The sequence below is a fragment of the Trachemys scripta genome, chromosome 22, assembly GCF_013100865.1.
Source record: "Trachemys scripta elegans isolate TJP31775 chromosome 22, CAS_Tse_1.0, whole genome shotgun sequence".
NCBI lineage: Eukaryota > Metazoa > Chordata > Testudines > Emydidae > Trachemys > Trachemys scripta.
This window is the reverse complement of record NC_048319.1, coordinates 4176830-4195260: the sequence shown is the minus strand read 5'-3', so window position 1 is coordinate 4195260 and position 18431 is coordinate 4176830. Positions and strand designations below refer to the sequence as shown.

The 18431-nt window shown below is 41.6% G+C and overlaps 1 protein-coding gene across 6 annotated transcripts in view; it reads left to right on the top strand.

Moving 5' to 3' along the window:
- Positions 1 to 3230: 3230 nt before the first annotated feature.
- DAZAP1 (DAZ associated protein 1) overlaps positions 3231 to 18431 on the top strand; it is a 36753-nt gene continuing 21552 nt past the window's right edge. The window contains exons 1-5 of one of the 6 annotated variants that reach the window (XM_034755620.1): positions 3231 to 3446; positions 12611 to 12651; positions 13233 to 13399; positions 13684 to 13749; positions 18192 to 18302. In XM_034755620.1, the coding sequence (XP_034611511.1) occupies positions 3415 to 3446; positions 12611 to 12651; positions 13233 to 13399; positions 13684 to 13749; positions 18192 to 18302 (417 nt within the window). In that variant the 5' untranslated portion in view covers positions 3231 to 3414. Of the gene's footprint in view, positions 3447 to 12610; positions 12652 to 13232; positions 13400 to 13683; positions 13750 to 18190; positions 18303 to 18431 lie in introns of those variants that run through there. The other 5 variants (XM_034755619.1, XM_034755621.1, XM_034755618.1 and 2 more) reach the window with 5 other exon arrangements.

Here is an 18431-nt window from a genome sequence, read left to right as displayed (position 1 = left end):
GGATAAATGGACACAAGTCAGATATCAGGAATGGCAATATACAAAAACCTGTAGGAGAACACTTCAACCTCCCTGGCCACACAATAGCAGATGTAAAGGTAGCCATCTTACAGCAAAAAAACTTCAGGACCGGACTCCAAAGAGAAACTGCTGAGCTCCGGTTCCTTTGCAAATTTGACACCATCAGATCAGGATTAAACAAAGACTGTGAATGGCTATCCAACTACAGAAGCAGTTTCTCCTCCCTTGGTGTTCACACCTCAACTGCTAGCAGAGCACCTCACCCTCCCTGATTGAACTAACCTCGTTATCTCCATACTGATTTATACCTACCTCTGGAGATTTCCATTACTTGCATCTGAAGAAGTGAGGTTCTTACCCACGAAAGCTTATGCTCCCAATACTTCTGTTAGTCTTAAAGGTGCCACAGGACCCTCTGTTGCTTTTCACCTCAAGTGTGAGATTTTAAATGTCGCATTGAAACCCACATAATCAAAATCCTTCCTCCCAATAGGGAGAGGTTTTCAAATAAAACGGCCTTAGACTTAATCCAAAATTAGGATGTTTTCCTCCCGAAGAACGAGATGTGGCAGGTGCATGCCAGAAAGATCAGACACCTGGGTAAAAATAAATCTCCAGAAAGAAAACTCCACTCCCAAACTGTGCAACATATGGGATTAAATTGCCTTTCCTGCCCTCTACAGTCTGGGAGCATGTGTCATCCCATGGGCAAATTAGTGATAGAAAGGGAAGAGGGGGTGTTATGTGATTCATAGAAATCTACAGAATCATCATGCTCCCAGACTGCTAGGGGACTAATATACAGCAATGGTGCTATATAAATACAAAACTAAATCATACTAGTTAACAAGGGCTAGGTATCCTTCTGACATTGAAATAAAACCACTCGCGGCCTGTTACAATATCATTGGCTTATGCTTTTCCCTTGTGCTGCACACAAACAGAAACTATCCATGCACCTGTGGATGCTGCACATAGAGGTCTTGTATGGACTTAAGGCTTGTCTACACTTAAAACCCTGCAGCTGCGGTGCTGTACGGCTTCAGTGAAGACACGACCTACGCCACTGGGAGGAGTTCTCCCATCGGCATAGATTGGTCGATGGAGGAATTCTCCTGTCACCCTCGCACTGTCTACCCCAGGGGTTAGGTCGGTTTAACTGCGTTGCTCAGGGATGTGGATTTTTCACACCCCTGAGCTATGTAGTTAGACCAACCTAATTTCCTAGGGTAGACCAGGCCTCAGGCCTTGCCTACATTTCAAAGTTTTGCTGGTTTAACTATGCTGGCTCAGTTAGGGCTGGTCTACGCAGAAAACTTACATTGACATCACAACGTCTCTCAGGGCTGTGGAAAATCCACACCCTGGTCAAGTACTTAAGCCACTCCAGTCCCCGGTGTAGACAGCGCTAGGTCGGTTTAACTGCAGTGACTCCCGTCGCTGTAGCGAGTGTCTACACTGAAGCTCAGCAGTGGGGCAGCTGCTAAATGCAGACTGAACCTCAAAGCGGCAAAAAAACCGTAGCGTAGATACAGTTATACCCGTACAAAAGTGCTTATACCGGTATAGCTGTATCTACAGTAGGGCTTTTATTGGCACCCTTGAAAGCTTATGCTCCAATACGTCTGTTAGTCTATAAGGTGCCACAGGACTCTCTGTTGCTTTTTACAGATCCAGACTAACACGGCTACCCCTCTGATATGTTGGCAAAGTATTATACTACTGACATAGTTCACAGATTCCACTGATGCTGGTAAAACTTTTTACGTGTAAATCAGGCATAGGAAAAAGGGTGCTTTTTTCAATCACATTAGTTCCATGGAGTTAGCTAAACTCTAACGATTAAGGAGATGTCTGCACTATAAAATTATGTCGACCTAACTTACGTCAGCACACAGCCACTGCAGTCATTAAATCACTCGTGTGTGCGTGCGCACACTTGGCTCCTTGTGTCCGTGGTGCACGTCCTCACCAGGAGCGCTTATATCAATTGTACTGTCGGTGTAGAGCATTGTGGGATGGCTCCTGAAAGCCAGGAACAATCAGTAAGCAACACAGGATCTACACTGACACTGCGTCAACCTAACTGCATTGACTGTGACTGTATGCCACTTGGGAAGGTGACGTTACTAAATCAGCGTATAGAGGCATATTTATATTTATTTATATTTATTTACCTTGGCAGGAGCCAAATTTAACTGAAGACACTTCCAAAGCTAGGTTGATGCAGGGCTGCTTACATCAACCTAACCCTGTAGTGTAGACCAGGCCTAAAAAAGTACTGTTTTTCCTAAGGCTTGTCTACACACAAAAGTTGTACTGCTTTAACTGTAGTGGATGGGCAAAGTGATATAACCTCAGTAGTGTGGCTAGATATATCGGTATAAATGTGCTTATACAGGTATAGCTTTTTCCTTACAGGAAGAGGGATAAGCTGTATCAGTGTGAGGCACCATTATACCAGTGTAACTGTTCACACTAGGGGTTGTACTGGTATAACTATTTTGGTTAAAAATCACATCCCTCTGTGACATCATGATACCAGCACAAAAACTGTGTGTATACCAGGCCCTAGTCTAGGCAAAGCCATAGGCACACTCACACCTTCCTAAACACCCAAGAGCACCTCTGTCTCACATACCCAGCCCCCAGGCTGTACACACCATGCTATGCACACACTCTGACTGCGTCTACACTGCAAGCTATGGCGCTGTACCACAGACGCTTCCTACACAGACCGAAGGGGGTTTTCCGTTGATAGAGTTAATCCACCCCTCTGAGAGGCTGGAGATAGGCTGACAGAAACCTAGCTGAGGTCAACCTCATCCCCAGTGTTAACAAACTAGGACCTTATTATGCAATTTTTTTCATGTCCCTGGTCAATTTTTATATTTAAGTGTAGACCAGGCCTCACTTGCAAACAACTTTCCTGCCAACCTCCCATTCCCTTCCACACGCTAAGTCTTATGCATTCGCTCATGGGCTCTCTCACGCGTCCGCTCCTTAGCACCCACCCGGCCTCTCTTTCTCGCCCGCACTGCCCTCTCGCTCCCTCCTGCTGGCTCGACTCCGCATGGCTGCCGCGGGACTGCACCACGTGCTAGCCAGCCGGCGCTGGACTACGTTTCCCGTGCGGCCCTGCGCCTGCCGCGCAGGCGCGCTCCCCCGTTCCCCTCACCCCGCTCGTTGGGCGCGGTCCCGGAGACCCCGTAGCGAGGCTAGGGTGCACGCGCAGCGGCGGTTGGCGGGCGGCGCTGAGGGGAAGAGGGGGCCGGAGCCGCCGTTGCGCAGCTCGGGAGGGAAGCGGAGCCCGTGACCTTCCGCTGCTGCCGCCGCCGCCTGGGCCTGAGGGAGCCGGGCCCGGCCCGGACGCTGCCTGGAGCCGCCGCCGCCATGAACAACGTGGGAGGCGCCGACGAGATCGGGTGAGGCGGGCGGGCGGGCGGGCGGGCGGCTGAGGGGCTCCGGGGACGCCGAGCCGTTGGGGGGGGGGGGGTCCAGGGCGGGGGGCGCCCCCCCCCCAGCCGGTTCCGCGCCTAGCCGGGGGCCTGGCGGCTGCAGGGGCTTCGAGCCGGGGCCCAAGGTCACAGGGGCTCCCGGCCAGCGCCGAAGCGGAGCCTTCGCTCCCTCCTCCAGGCCGCGGATCAAGGGGCCGGGGGGCCCCGTTTTCCGGGGCCCGGGGGCCCCCCCGGGGCCCGGGGGGGGGGGGGGGATCGCGGCCTCGTCGGGCCCCTGTCCGGGGAGTGCTCGCCAGCCCAGCCGGCTCCCAGACCTACCACGAAGCGGGTATCCTGGGACCAGAGCGGCTGCGGCAGCCCTGCCCCTCGCTTGTCCTCACCTGCATGTTGCCCAGGAAGGTGCACAATCGGCTGACGGCCTGGCCCCGGGGCAAGGAGTCCCTGACTCACCCGGCTTTGCCCACGTCGTTTCCCCCCCGTGTGTCGGGAGGTGCACGCTGAGGGTGAATTATCCATCTGCCTCTACCCCTCCAAGACTGGCAGGACAAAGACGGAAACAGAGAGTCTTTTTATCTTCCCTCTGCTCCCCTACTAGAGACGGGAACCTTGTACTGTGCCTCTGGTCTTTTAACCTTCCCTTCCACTGACAGGCTGCCACAGATCAGTTTCACATTCGGCATCTTGAATGGCCGAATTTCAAAAAGAAAAGTTCCCCTTGCTTTAAAGGCCTTCTGGGGACTTTGGCTATTTCAAATAGATAATGCCATATATGGCTCCCCATGGATTTAAGATTGCATTTTATATAAAATTTTCCATACACTGCTCAAACATTTTACAATATTAAGACTCGCAAGACAGTGGACGGCGCATGGGAGAATGGACAGAAAACTATAGAGTATTTTTACACAACACCGGTTGCCAAGTGTTTTGTTGTAGTGAAATGTAGCAACAGTTGACGGTGAATTTTTCCACCATGATAAACTGTTCATCCTTGTAAAAACTAAAATATACATAAAATCATAAACTAAAACCTTAGAAGACATTGTCCTGGACTATACTCCTAAAATGGTTCATCTATTGTGTCCCTCTGTGTTTAAGTTCTGAACTAGCTCAGAAGTACAAGAGATGTAAAATAGTACTGAATACCTTGAAAATAACTTGTCTCAGTGAATGGTGTTTGCCCCTTGGGTTATGTTTACCCCATTTGCCTGTTCTGAAAGTATTATTTTTGTGTCCTGAGCCCCAATTACTGTTGAAACTAATTTATGAAATGCCCTCCCATGGGAGGGCATTGACAGCTGCATTTCTCAAAGTGACTAATTTGTTGCTCTGGAGTAACATGTTTAAAACAGGCTTATAAATACTGGGCAAAATATTATGTTAACTCACATTCTGGGCAATGGGCTTGTTGTGGATTGCAAATTGCTCATAATTTCACTCCCTGAGTATATTTAGGTGTGGAAGGATCAGATTTTAGTTGGTAAAAAACAATCATTAATTTCTTCATCCACTCAAAAATACTTAGAAGGGAAAGGTGAAAAAAATAGGATATGTTACAGTTTTAGACTACTTACTATGATGTCAAGTCTGTTTGGCAGCCAACTAGAAATTAATCTTAAGAAATAAAAATTGTATTTTGGAAGCTGTTATAAATCTTCTGTGGCTGCCTAATTGACTAGAGTAGGAGTCTTACCTTCTAATGCAAAAATGTAAGTTGATAACCTTTTTTTTAAAAGCTTAGAAACAAAATATGTGGGCATAATTGAACTGTCAGCATTAACTTAAAAAAAGAACATTCCAAGCTTGTTGAACTATACCTCTACCCCGATATAAGGCTGTCCTCGGGAGTCAAAAAATCTTACCGCGTTATAGATGAAACCGTGTTATATCGAACTTGCTTTGATCCACCGGAGTGCGCAGTCTCTCTTCCCCTCTCCTCCCCTCCCCCCCCCCCGAGCGCTGCTTTACCGTATTATATCCGAATTCATGTTATATCGGGGTATAGGTGTAATTTGTATAGTGGGGAATATTGAATTGACAGAAAGAAAAAAGTTTTCATATTTTTGATCACTTGTGTGTTTCCAGTAGGCTAACTGCTAAAGTTGATATGTGATAATCACTCTGAAGAAACAGTTTTAAATATTTATGGTATTACAATGTGTAAAATTATTTAAAAAAAATAAGATCTGAAAGATGTTCTGGGTCTGCTGGACTCAAAACATCTAATTTGAAAGATAATGCCTGAGAATGGAGTAGTAGAGTGCTTCTCCTGCCTTTTGATTATTCTGTTTGACATGGCTTCTATTTTCAAATCTCTTTGCTGCTCCTTGTGTTTTGAGATTTATTACTTTAGCTACCTATACTTCATGCTTACTGCCAAATATTACAGTTCTGACATTCATGGAAGCCTGGTAAACTCATATAATAAAATAAGACTTTGATTAGTTCACTGTCTTCCCGCTGTATTGAGAAATAGGGTAATGGTAATGAAGGGAGGGGAATTTGTGCCATACAGCACATGGAATTTTAGTTTTGTAAATTTGGGATTTGTGGTTGAAAATATTTAATACCTGAGTATATAGTCTCATACTGCTATGAGCCCCTAAGACTCGTTCTCTCTCGACTACTGGTGAAACCTGCTTGTTATTTCATACCATATTGGTTATGATTGCCTATATAATTGAAGGGAAAACTACATGAGATTCCAAGGCAAATCACCTAGGTGATACATTATACACATAAGGGCTGTAATCCTTTGCACTAGCTGGGGCACATAGAGATTTTATGGATACTATTCTCTGCAGTTACTACTTAGACTACTGTGTGCCAAAGAAAATGGTGTACTCCTGGAGGACTCTGTAGCCTACTGAAACTGCATTGAAAACAGCTGATGTATTCATCAGTGAGGATATTAATTGGAGATTTAGTTTAATAAGTGTCTTTGTTATAGTTAATTCAAAACTTTCACATTGTTGAAAGTTTCAATTGTTGTGTAATATTTCTGGGCATAGTTAACACATTGACTCCAGAGGTGGGATGGAGCTGCTTTGCATGTCATATATTCCTCCTCCACTTGTATTGTCCCATGCAAACTACTCTGGGATGAGGTGAAGCATGCAAAATTTCAGAACGATCTGCTTTGTTTGAGAGAAGGTAACTTCAGCCTTACTATGGGTTGATTACAGCAGCTCCATAATGTCAGTTGTTATATATAGCTGTGTGAAAACATTGATTTTTCGTGTGTGTGAGAGAAGTACACTTGCACAATACCTGAACTGATGGCAAGAGTTTACTAACTACCTGTCCTTAAGTGTTTGTACAAGCAAAGCTGTAAATGGCCAAGCCTCAGCTTGTGTAAGTCTCATGAGAACAGGTTGATGATGGTATAAGCTAAATGTTGCAAGATGAGCAATCCTCTTGCACTGTCCTTTCTTAAATATTTTGCTTCTGTCAGCTTTCCTTTATATTATGCCTGTATCCTTGTTTTAGGCAGGTGGGTTGGTTAAATAGGGTTTACTTTTGCTCAGTATATTAGAATCCATCCATCACAGAGCTGAAGGCTAAGATTGGCCTGGCTTTTGCCATTCTATAGTATGCATATAAATAGAAGTGCTCTATTTACATACAGCTGCTGTAGTTGACCTTAGACAACCCTTCTTTTTTGTTTGAATAATATTTGTCTGTGAAGTGGCTAGAAATAATTTATAATGGAGTTGGAAGGTTTCAATGGTCATTATCGAGAAGGGGAACTCCCTGCAGTCAAACAACTAGATGGTCTGTCAGAAACCCACAGATGGTATATTTTTTGTATATTTGATAACCTGACCTAGAATAGTTGTATGTGGCAGATGAAGAGTGTATTGCTAATCCAGAGTCCTTGGTTTAAAACTAAAGCTAAAATCATTGCCTTTTTTATTTATAATAAAATTTAATTGTGAATATTCTGTTTATACACACAACTACCTGATTTATTTAAAAAAAATCTTTGTGTGGTTCCTATTAGGCATTATTAGAAACTTTGTTTTCACAGAATAGATACAGCATAGGAAGGAGCAGTGAAGGCTCTCTTTTGGGGGGACCAGATCTAAGGAAGAGTGCAGTTCTCATCTTGGCCACTTTGGTGAGACTGCTAGCAAAACTGTTTTTGTATCTGCCTATGGGCAATTGGATGGAAAGAAATTTGCTTCACTCAGATAACCAAACAGACCATCTGGTGGTAGGCTTTAAAACCTTATCCAAACCAAAAAATGGCATGTTACTCGAAACTATTGTCAGCAATGTGTGGGTTCCTTTGAACTGATGCTGCAAACATTTCAATGCCTAGAGACAGGACAAAACCATTTTTAGCACCATTGTGGAAAACATTCTCAACATGTAAGCCTTGTTTAATAGTATCTTCCAGGAAATCTCCCTCTGTTGCGCACTACTGTTGTGCAGCTTCACTGGTGGTAACAAATGGTGGGCGTGCCCAGGCATTTTTACTTTTGTATCATTTAGACCAGCTTTCGGCAGGGTTGGGTTATATGGCAGCTAAAACACTGAAGCCCTGTATACACTGGTATCACTGGTGAGGATATGGTAATGATCATTCCCCAAAACAATTTAAGTGTGGATGTAGTCAGTGTTTTTGTAAGAGTGCTGAAAATTGTCCTTTGTACACTGATGGTCGTTTTCTGGACTGGTTCATGTGAACCCACTGACAACTGTTCTCAGCAGCAAATCAGTTTTCTAGTGCAGATAAGGCTTATGTCACTGCTGATCTGGTCCATCTACGAACCAGTGACTTAGAGGTGAAATCCCTGATCCAGCTAAGCAAATTTTAAAATACCATTTAATAAGATTAAAATTTGTACAATATGTTAATTATTTTTAGACTCTGGAAACCTAAATTCTTAAAGCATTTTTATTTACTATCATTTGGTGAGCAGCTGAGGTAAGCTTGAGATGTCTTGGAGCAAGTTGATGTAATGTGTGTTTTAAAAGAAATGCAAGAAAAATTAAAATTACAGCTCCTGGAATCAAATTTTAGCTCCTGAGGCTTGACTGCAGCCTTTTTCTAAACTGCCATACCTCCCTGGAGCTCCTAGCTCAAGTGAACAAGTGAAGTCTATGCTACCGCTACTAATCTTCTTCTGTACAGCAGAATTATCCAAAATTCCTGATGATTAATTACTACTGCACCCACAACTCTGTAAATTAGCAACAGCTAAGCTGACTGGTGCCTTATGGCAGCCATTGTTAGGGAGTAGCTAGTTGTTTAATAGAGCCAGTTTCTTCTGCATAAAGCAGGTGAGAGGAAGTTGCAACATTTTCTCATAGGGTAAAGTAGCTCTTTTTTTATCTACAGGCTGAGAATGGGAAAAAATACAAATGAAACTTTCTCCTCTCATTGGGAGACACTTTTTTCTGACTTCAGCTGAGCTATGGCCGTACACTGCACTATAGCAAAGTGGAAAACACAAACAATAGATCATTTCCTCTTTTCTCTGGAGAAAGATCATGAAAACAGGACATTTTCTTACGAAGTAGACCGCCCTGTCATATTAGTGTAAACTCAGTTACTTACTAAAATATAACAGGTGGACCTTTAAGATGCTGCTTCTGAGTAAGAGGGCCAAATGTTGGGATGGCCTTAAGTTAGCTTTTAATTATGGGATGCACTTTTTGTATATGTAGGGGTTTTTTTAAATGCTAAAATTGATATGCATGTGCATACAGTTGCAAATCAGGTAGTCCAGCGTCTATGCACAAATAGAAATTTTGGGGCATGCTGTAACATGGAGAACTTGTGGGTACCGATTTAGATGCTGTTTCTGAAAACTTGCCCTTGACCTAGATTTCTGCTACATTTTAGTTTAAGAATTGGTAATTTTTTTATAATCTTAGTGTTTTGGTCCATAACGTCCTGATATACAACCGGCATGAGACTGTCCTCACTTGTTACTTTTAAACTGTATCATAAGGTGACATTGTAGGTATGTAAAAAGCAACAGAGGGTCCTGTGGCTCCTTTGAGACTAACAGAAGTATTGGGAGCATAAGCTTTCGTGGGTAAGAACCTCACTTCTTCAGATGCAAGTAATGGAAATCATTGTAGGTATGGTTTCACAGTCCAGTATTAAGGAGATTTCTGGTGGTTGATCTCAATCCTGGAAGTCAGTACTCCAAAGTTCATTTTTTAATTCTGTGTCTGACTTTCATGACTGTGGCTCGGTCACTTCTGTTTCACATTTTTCAAATCACAGGTGGATTAATAACTATTAAACACCTCGACGAACTCAGATGAAAGGCATTGTATGAATACATGTCACGGTCATGCCTCTTGTCTTTGTAACAAAACTACAAATTCTGACCAACCAGCATACCTAAGCAATGCATTTTGATTGGTTTTCAAAGCTACCTATTGTGACAATTTTACTAAAACTAAATACCATATTTTAGTATTCCAGATGTTCAGTGCACGAAATGAAACTTGACCTGCTGTGTTCTGTTTTTAAAGTGGGGAGCACACAGTTTAATGTTTACCATTTGGTTTCAACAGCAGCAAAAATATTTTTCATAAGTTAGTTAAAATGGGCTTGTCTTCTTTACCTAGTACCTGAAGGTTCCTAGGAAACACCTTCTTATTACATCACAATCTTTTTTGAATGTCACATTTCATATAAACTTATTTTTGGAAACTAAAATAATTTAAGAACTTACTAATGAGTCTGAGAGTCATTAATTTCAAGTAATGTTTTTTTTTTAAAAAACATCATTTCTAAAATAGGATCAAACAAAACATGATGTGCTGACTGCACAGCAAAGTTTACAGAATTACTAGACTATGTATTTTCCTTGTGGGAAAGGCCTTGGCATTCTGTTCTTCATTCACCATGAAGCAGAAATCTTTGCTATTGATTTTATGTGGAAGGTGCTCCGATACTATGGTAATGGGTAGCAGTATGTAAGATAGTTTTATGCTATGGTAAGAGCCTGTTAGGAGAAGACTCTCTTCAGATACAACCAAATTAGCATAAATTTTCACTTTTATTTGGTACCTTGCGTTTGTTCTTCGAGCAGAGAGATTACCATACAAAAATGGTGCAGTCTGCAGTCTTAGACTGCAAATCATTAATTTTGTGTTTCAAAAATTAGCTACAGAAGGATCTTTTTGTAGCCTGACTGTCAGGACTTTGTAACTAGCAGAGCCTAACTTCACTGCTCTTTAGTTTTCACCGCAGTTAACAAACAACTTGACCGAGATGCTGTCGGGTTTTTTCCCTAGAATGACGTAGCTATTGTGAAAATGAGCTTTCCGAGACCTAAAGACCAAACAATAGAAATGTTTCCCTGTTTTTTATGCCAATACACATTTAAAAACTAAACTTTCCCCTGCAGTTTTTAACCTGAACTTTGTAGTTACTTTTCCTTTCACTTTCATTTATTAACTAGAATCTGACATTAACCAAAAATGAATCTGACTTGTCTTCCAAGATAAGTGAGGTAGCAACATATAAGTAGCAAATAAATTATTACTTTTAATGTTTTGTTTGCTATGTAAGAATTTCTTTTTATGGATTTTTGGGTCTGACTTAGGCCTGGTCCACACTAACCCCCCACTTCGAACTAAGGTATGCAAATTAACGTAGCTGAATTCGAAGTACTTTAGTTCGAACTTACCGCGGGTCCAGACGCAGCAGGCAGGCTCCCCCATCGATGCCGCGTACTCCTCTCGCTGAGCTGGAGTACCGGTGTCGATGGCGAGCACTTCCAGGATCGATTTATCGCGTCTAGACAAGACGCGATAAATCGATCCCAGAAGATCGATTGCTTACTGCTGGACCCAGAGGTAAATGTAGACCTACCCTTTGTCTCTTTCTGATTTTTGGGAGCCCAAAGACAAGTGGGTGTAATTCACCTAAAGTCCAGCTCTCTGATTTGAGAGTGGGGGGAAATTCAAATGTTGTTCTCTAAGTTTATAATTAGGTCAAAGGAAAAGTGGTATACAGAAGTTCCAGGAGATTGGAATTAATGATGCCTGAATTTTTCAATATTGTGTCTAGTTCAACATGCTTTAAAGTGAAGCATGCTTTAAAGTGAAGCATGTGTCTTTTAGTCTCAATGATTCCCATTGAGCTTTTACCATATGGCACACAAGAGAAATTTGCTATACCATTTCCCTGTGTGTACGCATTTATTGCTTGACATTTGGAAGTTGGTACAAGATAACTTTAGTAATTGAGGTGGAATAAATTTTCATACACCAGTAGTTTTAAAGATAGTCCCTTGAAGAAGGAAAGGTAAAGTGAAGTACATTAGAGAACTTGGGAAATCTGCTATAACATTTATTCTTACAAAGGGGATTCAGGGACTGCAGTATTTGCAGTGTTTACATATCTCATTGGATACTCTACAGTTATTAAAATCATCTGTTATCTAGTTGGGTTGTTGTTTATCCTTCTTAACAATTTTGTATGTTCAACATTCAGTGTTTAATGGGTTTATTAAAACAGTCACACTGGTGTTCTCTGAGCTTATTCTCAGAGGGTCCATGCAAGATCCTATGCACTACTTCAAACCCTTAACTCAGGAATAAAATGATGAGTAGATCCTTGCTCATACTCTCTGAACCATGGGGATTTTCACAACATGAACAACCCCCTTGGCCCCAAAAAGTAGATAAGTAAAGATATTTGGTGTTGTCTTCTTTCTTCTGGATATTTTAATGTTGTTAGACATATATTTTCTTTTATGAATGTCAAAGCTATAGATGTTTGATTTGACTTCTGCTTTTCTGGCATATTTCCTATCTGCTATTTCAAATGAGAATAAAATATATTCTTGGTATAGACGTGCAATCCTATACCTGTGGGATGCAGAAGAAATAATACTTCAGTGTTTTTAAATCCTTCACTATACTAACAGTATGTAACATACCTGAAGATAATCTTGAAATAAAAATGGAAACTTAAAAGCAAAGGAGAAATGCATCTTCAGTGAGTAACAGGCCTTGAGTTCTTCAAAGTATGCTAAAATACTACATTAGCTAGATGAAAGCCCAAACAGGTTGTGTATGTTATTACTTAAAATAATGCATCATGTTTGATTCAGACCTCAGACTTTAACCACGATATGTTGTTTGAATTACAGAAAGTTGTTTGTGGGTGGCCTAGACTGGAGTACAACACAAGGTAAGTTATATATTCTACAACCATTCTACCAAAACATTACACAGGACAAAACTTTATACCTCATATTTTCTTATAAAGTAATATAGTAGTAACATCTCTAGAAAATTGAGTCTTTACTACTGATCTTTGATTTTGTTGTTTTTTAATGAATGACAGTAATAGAATTCCCGTAAAGAAACTTTAAATTTACGTTTCTCTCCTGACTGTGTTGTTCATCTTTACATTATGTCACTTTCATATCTCCTGGACAAGGATATGGGCATATTTTATATTCCCTGGTTATGTTGGTTGGTATTAGGAAAAGTTGGTTTTGATATCCCTTAAAGTGCTGACTCAGAAATAGCTGATCTCTGTTTTGAAAATTAATTTACTGTACTATTTTCTTCCATCTACCTGAGTGGAGTTAAAACAATGAGCATATTCTGTTTTCAGATACATGGCTAGTATATCCTTTTTAAATGATACAAATCATCAGATGCGAGATTTTAGCAAGTGCATATTGGAAGATTTAGACACGTCAGTTTTACTAAAAGTTAAACTCTTTAATAGCTGGTTCTGCTTAATACCATATTTTTTAACAGAAACTCTCCGTAGCTACTTTTCCCAATATGGAGAAGTTGTAGACTGCGTAATAATGAAAGATAAAACAACAAACCAATCTCGAGGGTTTGGATTTGTCAAATTTAAAGATCCCAACTGCGTGGGAACAGTACTGGCCAGCAGACCACATACATTAGATGGCCGAAATGTAAGTTTACCTGTCACTTTGGTTTTAACTATTTAGAATATGACTAGGTCTTTAATATTTTTTTTAAATCGGTGAATTTAAAAGTAATTTGGGTGGTGGTTGACATATGAATAATTCAAGCTATGTTTAATTCAATGACTGTTCCTTCCAAAATGTGTAATCTGGGGGTAACTTTTATCAGAAGTGTTAAGTTTAGAGAATGGCATCCACAGGCGCTTTGAATGCATTTACTAGAGCAAAATATTCTGCACACTTAGAACTGACCAATTTGGAACTTGTTACAGATTGATCCAAAGCCATGTACACCTCGGGGAATGCAACCAGAAAGAACACGGCCAAAGGAGGGATGGGTAAGGAGAGATCCTTAAAGTATGCTGATAGATATATTCTAAGGTCTTTCTGGCTAGCAGCCTGCACTCTTCAGCCTCTACGCATCATGAATATCATGTTGGTATTTCTCTCAGTTCCTGATCGTCTGACGTAAATTTTAGAAAGCTCTTTTACCTGCTTGGAACTGAGAGAGAAATGCAGAAGTGTTGGCATAAAACACAGTAAGCAGTTGGTATTAAGGCCAGATGCCTTCTTAATTAAAGCTGACTACATTTTATATTCTGGTGTGTGAAGGAGTTTACTTTCATACATGCTGCTTCAACAGAATTTTAGTTCTAACAGCCAAGTGTTTTTTTCATAGGGGTGAAGCTCTCATTGGAATTGTTGGTTATGCTACTAGGGCTTTTGTTCAAAGATTCTTGCGGTTTTAACTGACATTGTGACATATCTACTGATTGCTGCTGGGTGTACAACAAGCCAGAGTATGGAAATCAAAGAAATACTTTGACAAGAAGCAAGTATGATTGAACGTGGGTAATGGTGGTGATGAAGATCTGTGACTATGCAAGGACAAATAGAGTAGAAGTTAAATTGTATGCTTTTGTGAAATTTCAAACAGGCTAAATCTGAATTAGCTCTTACGTCTGATTTACACAAAGTTCAAGAATTTCATCAACACTTGTGTAAGGGTTTTTTGCGGATGAGAGATGGGGGATGAATTAATTAAAAACTTATTTATGTTCCTTATACTGTGGTAGCATCAGGTATTTTGTACCACAGCTTAACCTCCACCACCACCTTTTTGGGGAAGAAAACTGGATCGTTGCTCTGTTTAAAGTTCTGCTATATTTTGAACATATTTTTTTCTGAAATATATTTATTTTACTGGTTTAATTTTAGTATTGTTCTGTCTCCTGGGTGTGTGTGTTTTTTGTTTTTGTTTTTAATCTAACTGGTAAAGTAGCTGTTTATCTAGCATCTACTTTTTTTCCTATTCTTCAGATAGTGTAACTTGTAAAATATATGAGCATGCAAAGCACAAAATGAGGATGAAATCTTTGCAGTTATAGCCAAATTCTTGAGATCCCATTTTTGACTAGCCTTTTTTAATCAACTGATGTCGCTTTCAGTCTTCCTTTATGGTTAAGTCTACAGATTGAGTTCTGTTTCAGAGGGGTAGCTGTGTTAGTCTGTATCAGCAGAAACAATGAGGAGTCCTTGTGGCACCTTAGAGACTAATACATTTATTTGGGTATAAGCTTTCGTGGGCTAAAACCCACTTCATCAGATGCATGGAGGGAAAAATACAGTAAGCAGGTATATATATTACAGCACATGAAAAGATGGCACTTGCCTTACCAAGTGGGGGGTCAGTGCTAACGAGGCCAATTCAATCAGGGTGGATGTCGCCCATTCTCAACAGTTGACAAGAAGGTGTGAGTATCAACAGAGGGAACATTACTTTTTGTAGTGACCCAGCCACTCCCAGTCTTTATTCAGGCCTAATTTGATGGGGTCGAGTTTGCAAATTAATTCCAGTTCTGCAGTTTCTTGTTGAAGTATGTTTTTGACGTTTTGTTGTTGTTGAAGAATGGCCACTTTTAAGTCTGTTATTGAGTGTTGAAGGTGATTGAAGTGCTCTCCTACTGGTTTTTGAATGTTACAATTCTTGATGTCTCATTTGTGTCCATTTATTCTTTTGTGTAGAGCCTGTCCGGTTTGGCCAATGTACATGGCAGAGGGGCATTGCTGGCACATGATGGCATATATCACATTGGTGGATGTGCAGGTGAACAAGCCCCTGTTGGGGTGGCTGATGTGGTTGGGTCCTATGACAGTGTCCCTTGAATAGATATGCAGACAGAGTTGGCAACAGGGTTTTTTTGCAGGGATTGGTTCCTGGGTTGGTGTTTTTGTTGTGTGGTGTGTAGTTGCTGGTGAGTATTTGCTTCAGGTTGGGGGGCTGTCTGTAAGCAAGGACTGGCCTGTCTCCCAAGGTCCATGAGAGTGAGGGATCGTCCTTCAGGATAGGTTGTAAATCCTTTGTGATGCACTGGAGAAGTTTTAGTTGGGGCCTGTAGATGACGGCTAGTGGCATTCTTTGTTGGGTCTGTCCTGTAGTAGGTGACTTCTGGGTACCCTTCTGGCTCTCAGTCTGTTTCTTTGCTCCCTTAGGTGGGTATTGTCAGGGCCGGCTCCAGCATTTCTGCCGCCCCAAGCGCCGGGTGGGCGGGAGGGGGGAAGCCGCAATTGTGACTGGCGGTGGCAATGGGGGGGGGGAGCCGCAATCGGCGGCGGCGGCAGGTCCTTCACTCTTAGAGGGAGTGAGGGACCTGCCGCCCCCGAATTGCCGCACGTGCCGCCCCTCTCCCTTGGCCGCCCCAAGCACCTGCTTGTTAAGCTGGTGCCTGGAGCCAGCCCTGGGTATTGTAGTTTCAAGAACGCTTGATAGAGATCCTGTAGGTGTTTGTCTCTGTCTAAGGGATTGGAGCAAATGCGGTTGTATCTTAGGGCTTGTCTGTAGACAATGGATCATGTGATGTGGATGAAAGCTGGAGGCATGTAGCGGTCAGTAGGTTTCTGGTATAGGGTGGTGTTTATGTGACTATCGCTTCTTTGCACTGTAGTGTCCAGGAAGTGGATCTCTTGTGTGGACTGGTTCAGGCTGAGGTTGATGGTGGGGTGGAAATTGAGGAATTCCACCAGGATTTCAACAAGGGCCTCCTTCCCATGCGTCCAGATGATGAAGATGCCATCAATGTAGCGCAAGTAGAGCAGGGGCTCTAGGGGACGAGAGCTGAGGAAGTGTTGTTCTGAGTCAGCCATAAAAATGTTGGCATACTGTGGGGCCATGCGGGTACCCATAGCAGTGCCGCTGACTTGAAGGTATAAATTGTCCCCAAATCTGAACTGTGTTTCTGAAGAACAGTAAATCCTGAACATGAATTGCTTGGTGTAAGCTGCGTCTATCTACTTGGGGAATATGATTGGGATATTTGGCTTCTACTGGAATAACTTACATTATTAATAAAAACGATATTAACTATATTATAAATATTTAGTACTGCAAATACTCCCTTTCTTTTCAGCTCCCAGTTTCTAAGAAAATGAAAGGTGCTTGTGCTCAGAGGAAGAAAATTAAACAGTTCATGATATACTCTAGATAAGAGAATGATACAGGCATTATATTTGAAATGGCTGTGGGAATAGATGCACTTGGGTAAAATTTTCAGAAGGACTTAAATGACTTAGGAGCCTGGCCTTTCGATTTTCATTGAGATGTGTGTCCATCACCTTTTTAACATGACTTGTGGTTCTGAGTCACTTAGCCACTTTTGAAAATTTTATCCTGAATGTCTATCCTGTAAGTGAATAAACTGAAGTAGAAACCATCTGACTACAATTTAGGACTGATCAGTGTAAATTCTCTGCTACCCAGTATTCTTCCCCCACACACACACACACCCCAACAAAAAAAAAATTGTTCTAATTACCCAGAATTGTAGAAATCCATAAAAAAGTTACTTTAATAAAGTCTGTTTTACTTGGACTCGTATCTTGATTTCCCAGAATAACATGTTTAGCCTTCCACTGATTGTGAACCAAGTCCACCTGGCTTGTAAATTCATGGTTGCTGAAATTGAGTATAGAGTCAACAATTGATAGGCTTTGACATTTTCTAGGCTGTAAGTAGCTCTCATTTAAAAAAAAGGCGGGGGGGGGGGGAAGGTAATCCGTGACTGTGATTCTTCAATAGCCGTGGGGATGTTTAGGTAGAGTACAGTCCAGGTATGCTACAGATGTTCATCTTCATTTGGGCGATTGACTAATCAACATTCAAGTTTCTCCAATGACATCAGTAATACACCTCTACCCTGATATAACGCGACCTGATATAACACGAATTCGGATATAACACGGTAACGCAGTGGTCTGGGGGGGCGGGGGGGCGCACTCCAGCGGATCAAAGCAAGTTCGATATAACGCGGTTTCAACTATAACGTGGTAAGATTTTTTTGGCTCCCGAGGACAGCGTTATATCTGGGTAGAGGTGTATTTTAATTACCCAACTTTTGTGGATTGAAAGAATGTAAATGATAGTGTCTACAAATCCCCTTAAGGTTATTTGCTATCCCAGCACAACCCACAACCTGCTGGTTAATACTGCTTAATTAAGAAATAAATGCTTTCAGAACATTGCCCTCAGTTCTCCGTCCTTACCAAGAAAGGACACCAAGTTATAGCTAAGCATACCAAATTAATGAATCCAGAACACGCTTTTGCTCCATTTGAAACAAAATGGGTGTCTTCCAAGTTTGGACTTCAATTTGAATTGTGACTTTGTTAGTCCTAGAATGCAAAATGGATTAGAGCAACCCACCTTCATGTACCAGTGAAGGAAGATTATGCTACAGTGTTTATCACAGTTCTAACTAACAGTATTTTATCCCTCTTGATTTAGCAGAAAGGACCCAGAAGTGATAACAGTAAATCAAATAAAATTTTTGTTGGTGGGATCCCTCACAACTGTGGCGAGACTGAGCTCAGGGAATACTTCAAGAAATTCGGAGTGGTGAGTCATTCATCATCATGGCAAGCATCGGCTGGTTACAAGATGTTTTTCCCCCGTCTTCATTCTGATTTCATTAAGCTGTCAAATTTTAGTGTTAATTTAGGCAAACTTCCCCAGAGACATATTGAA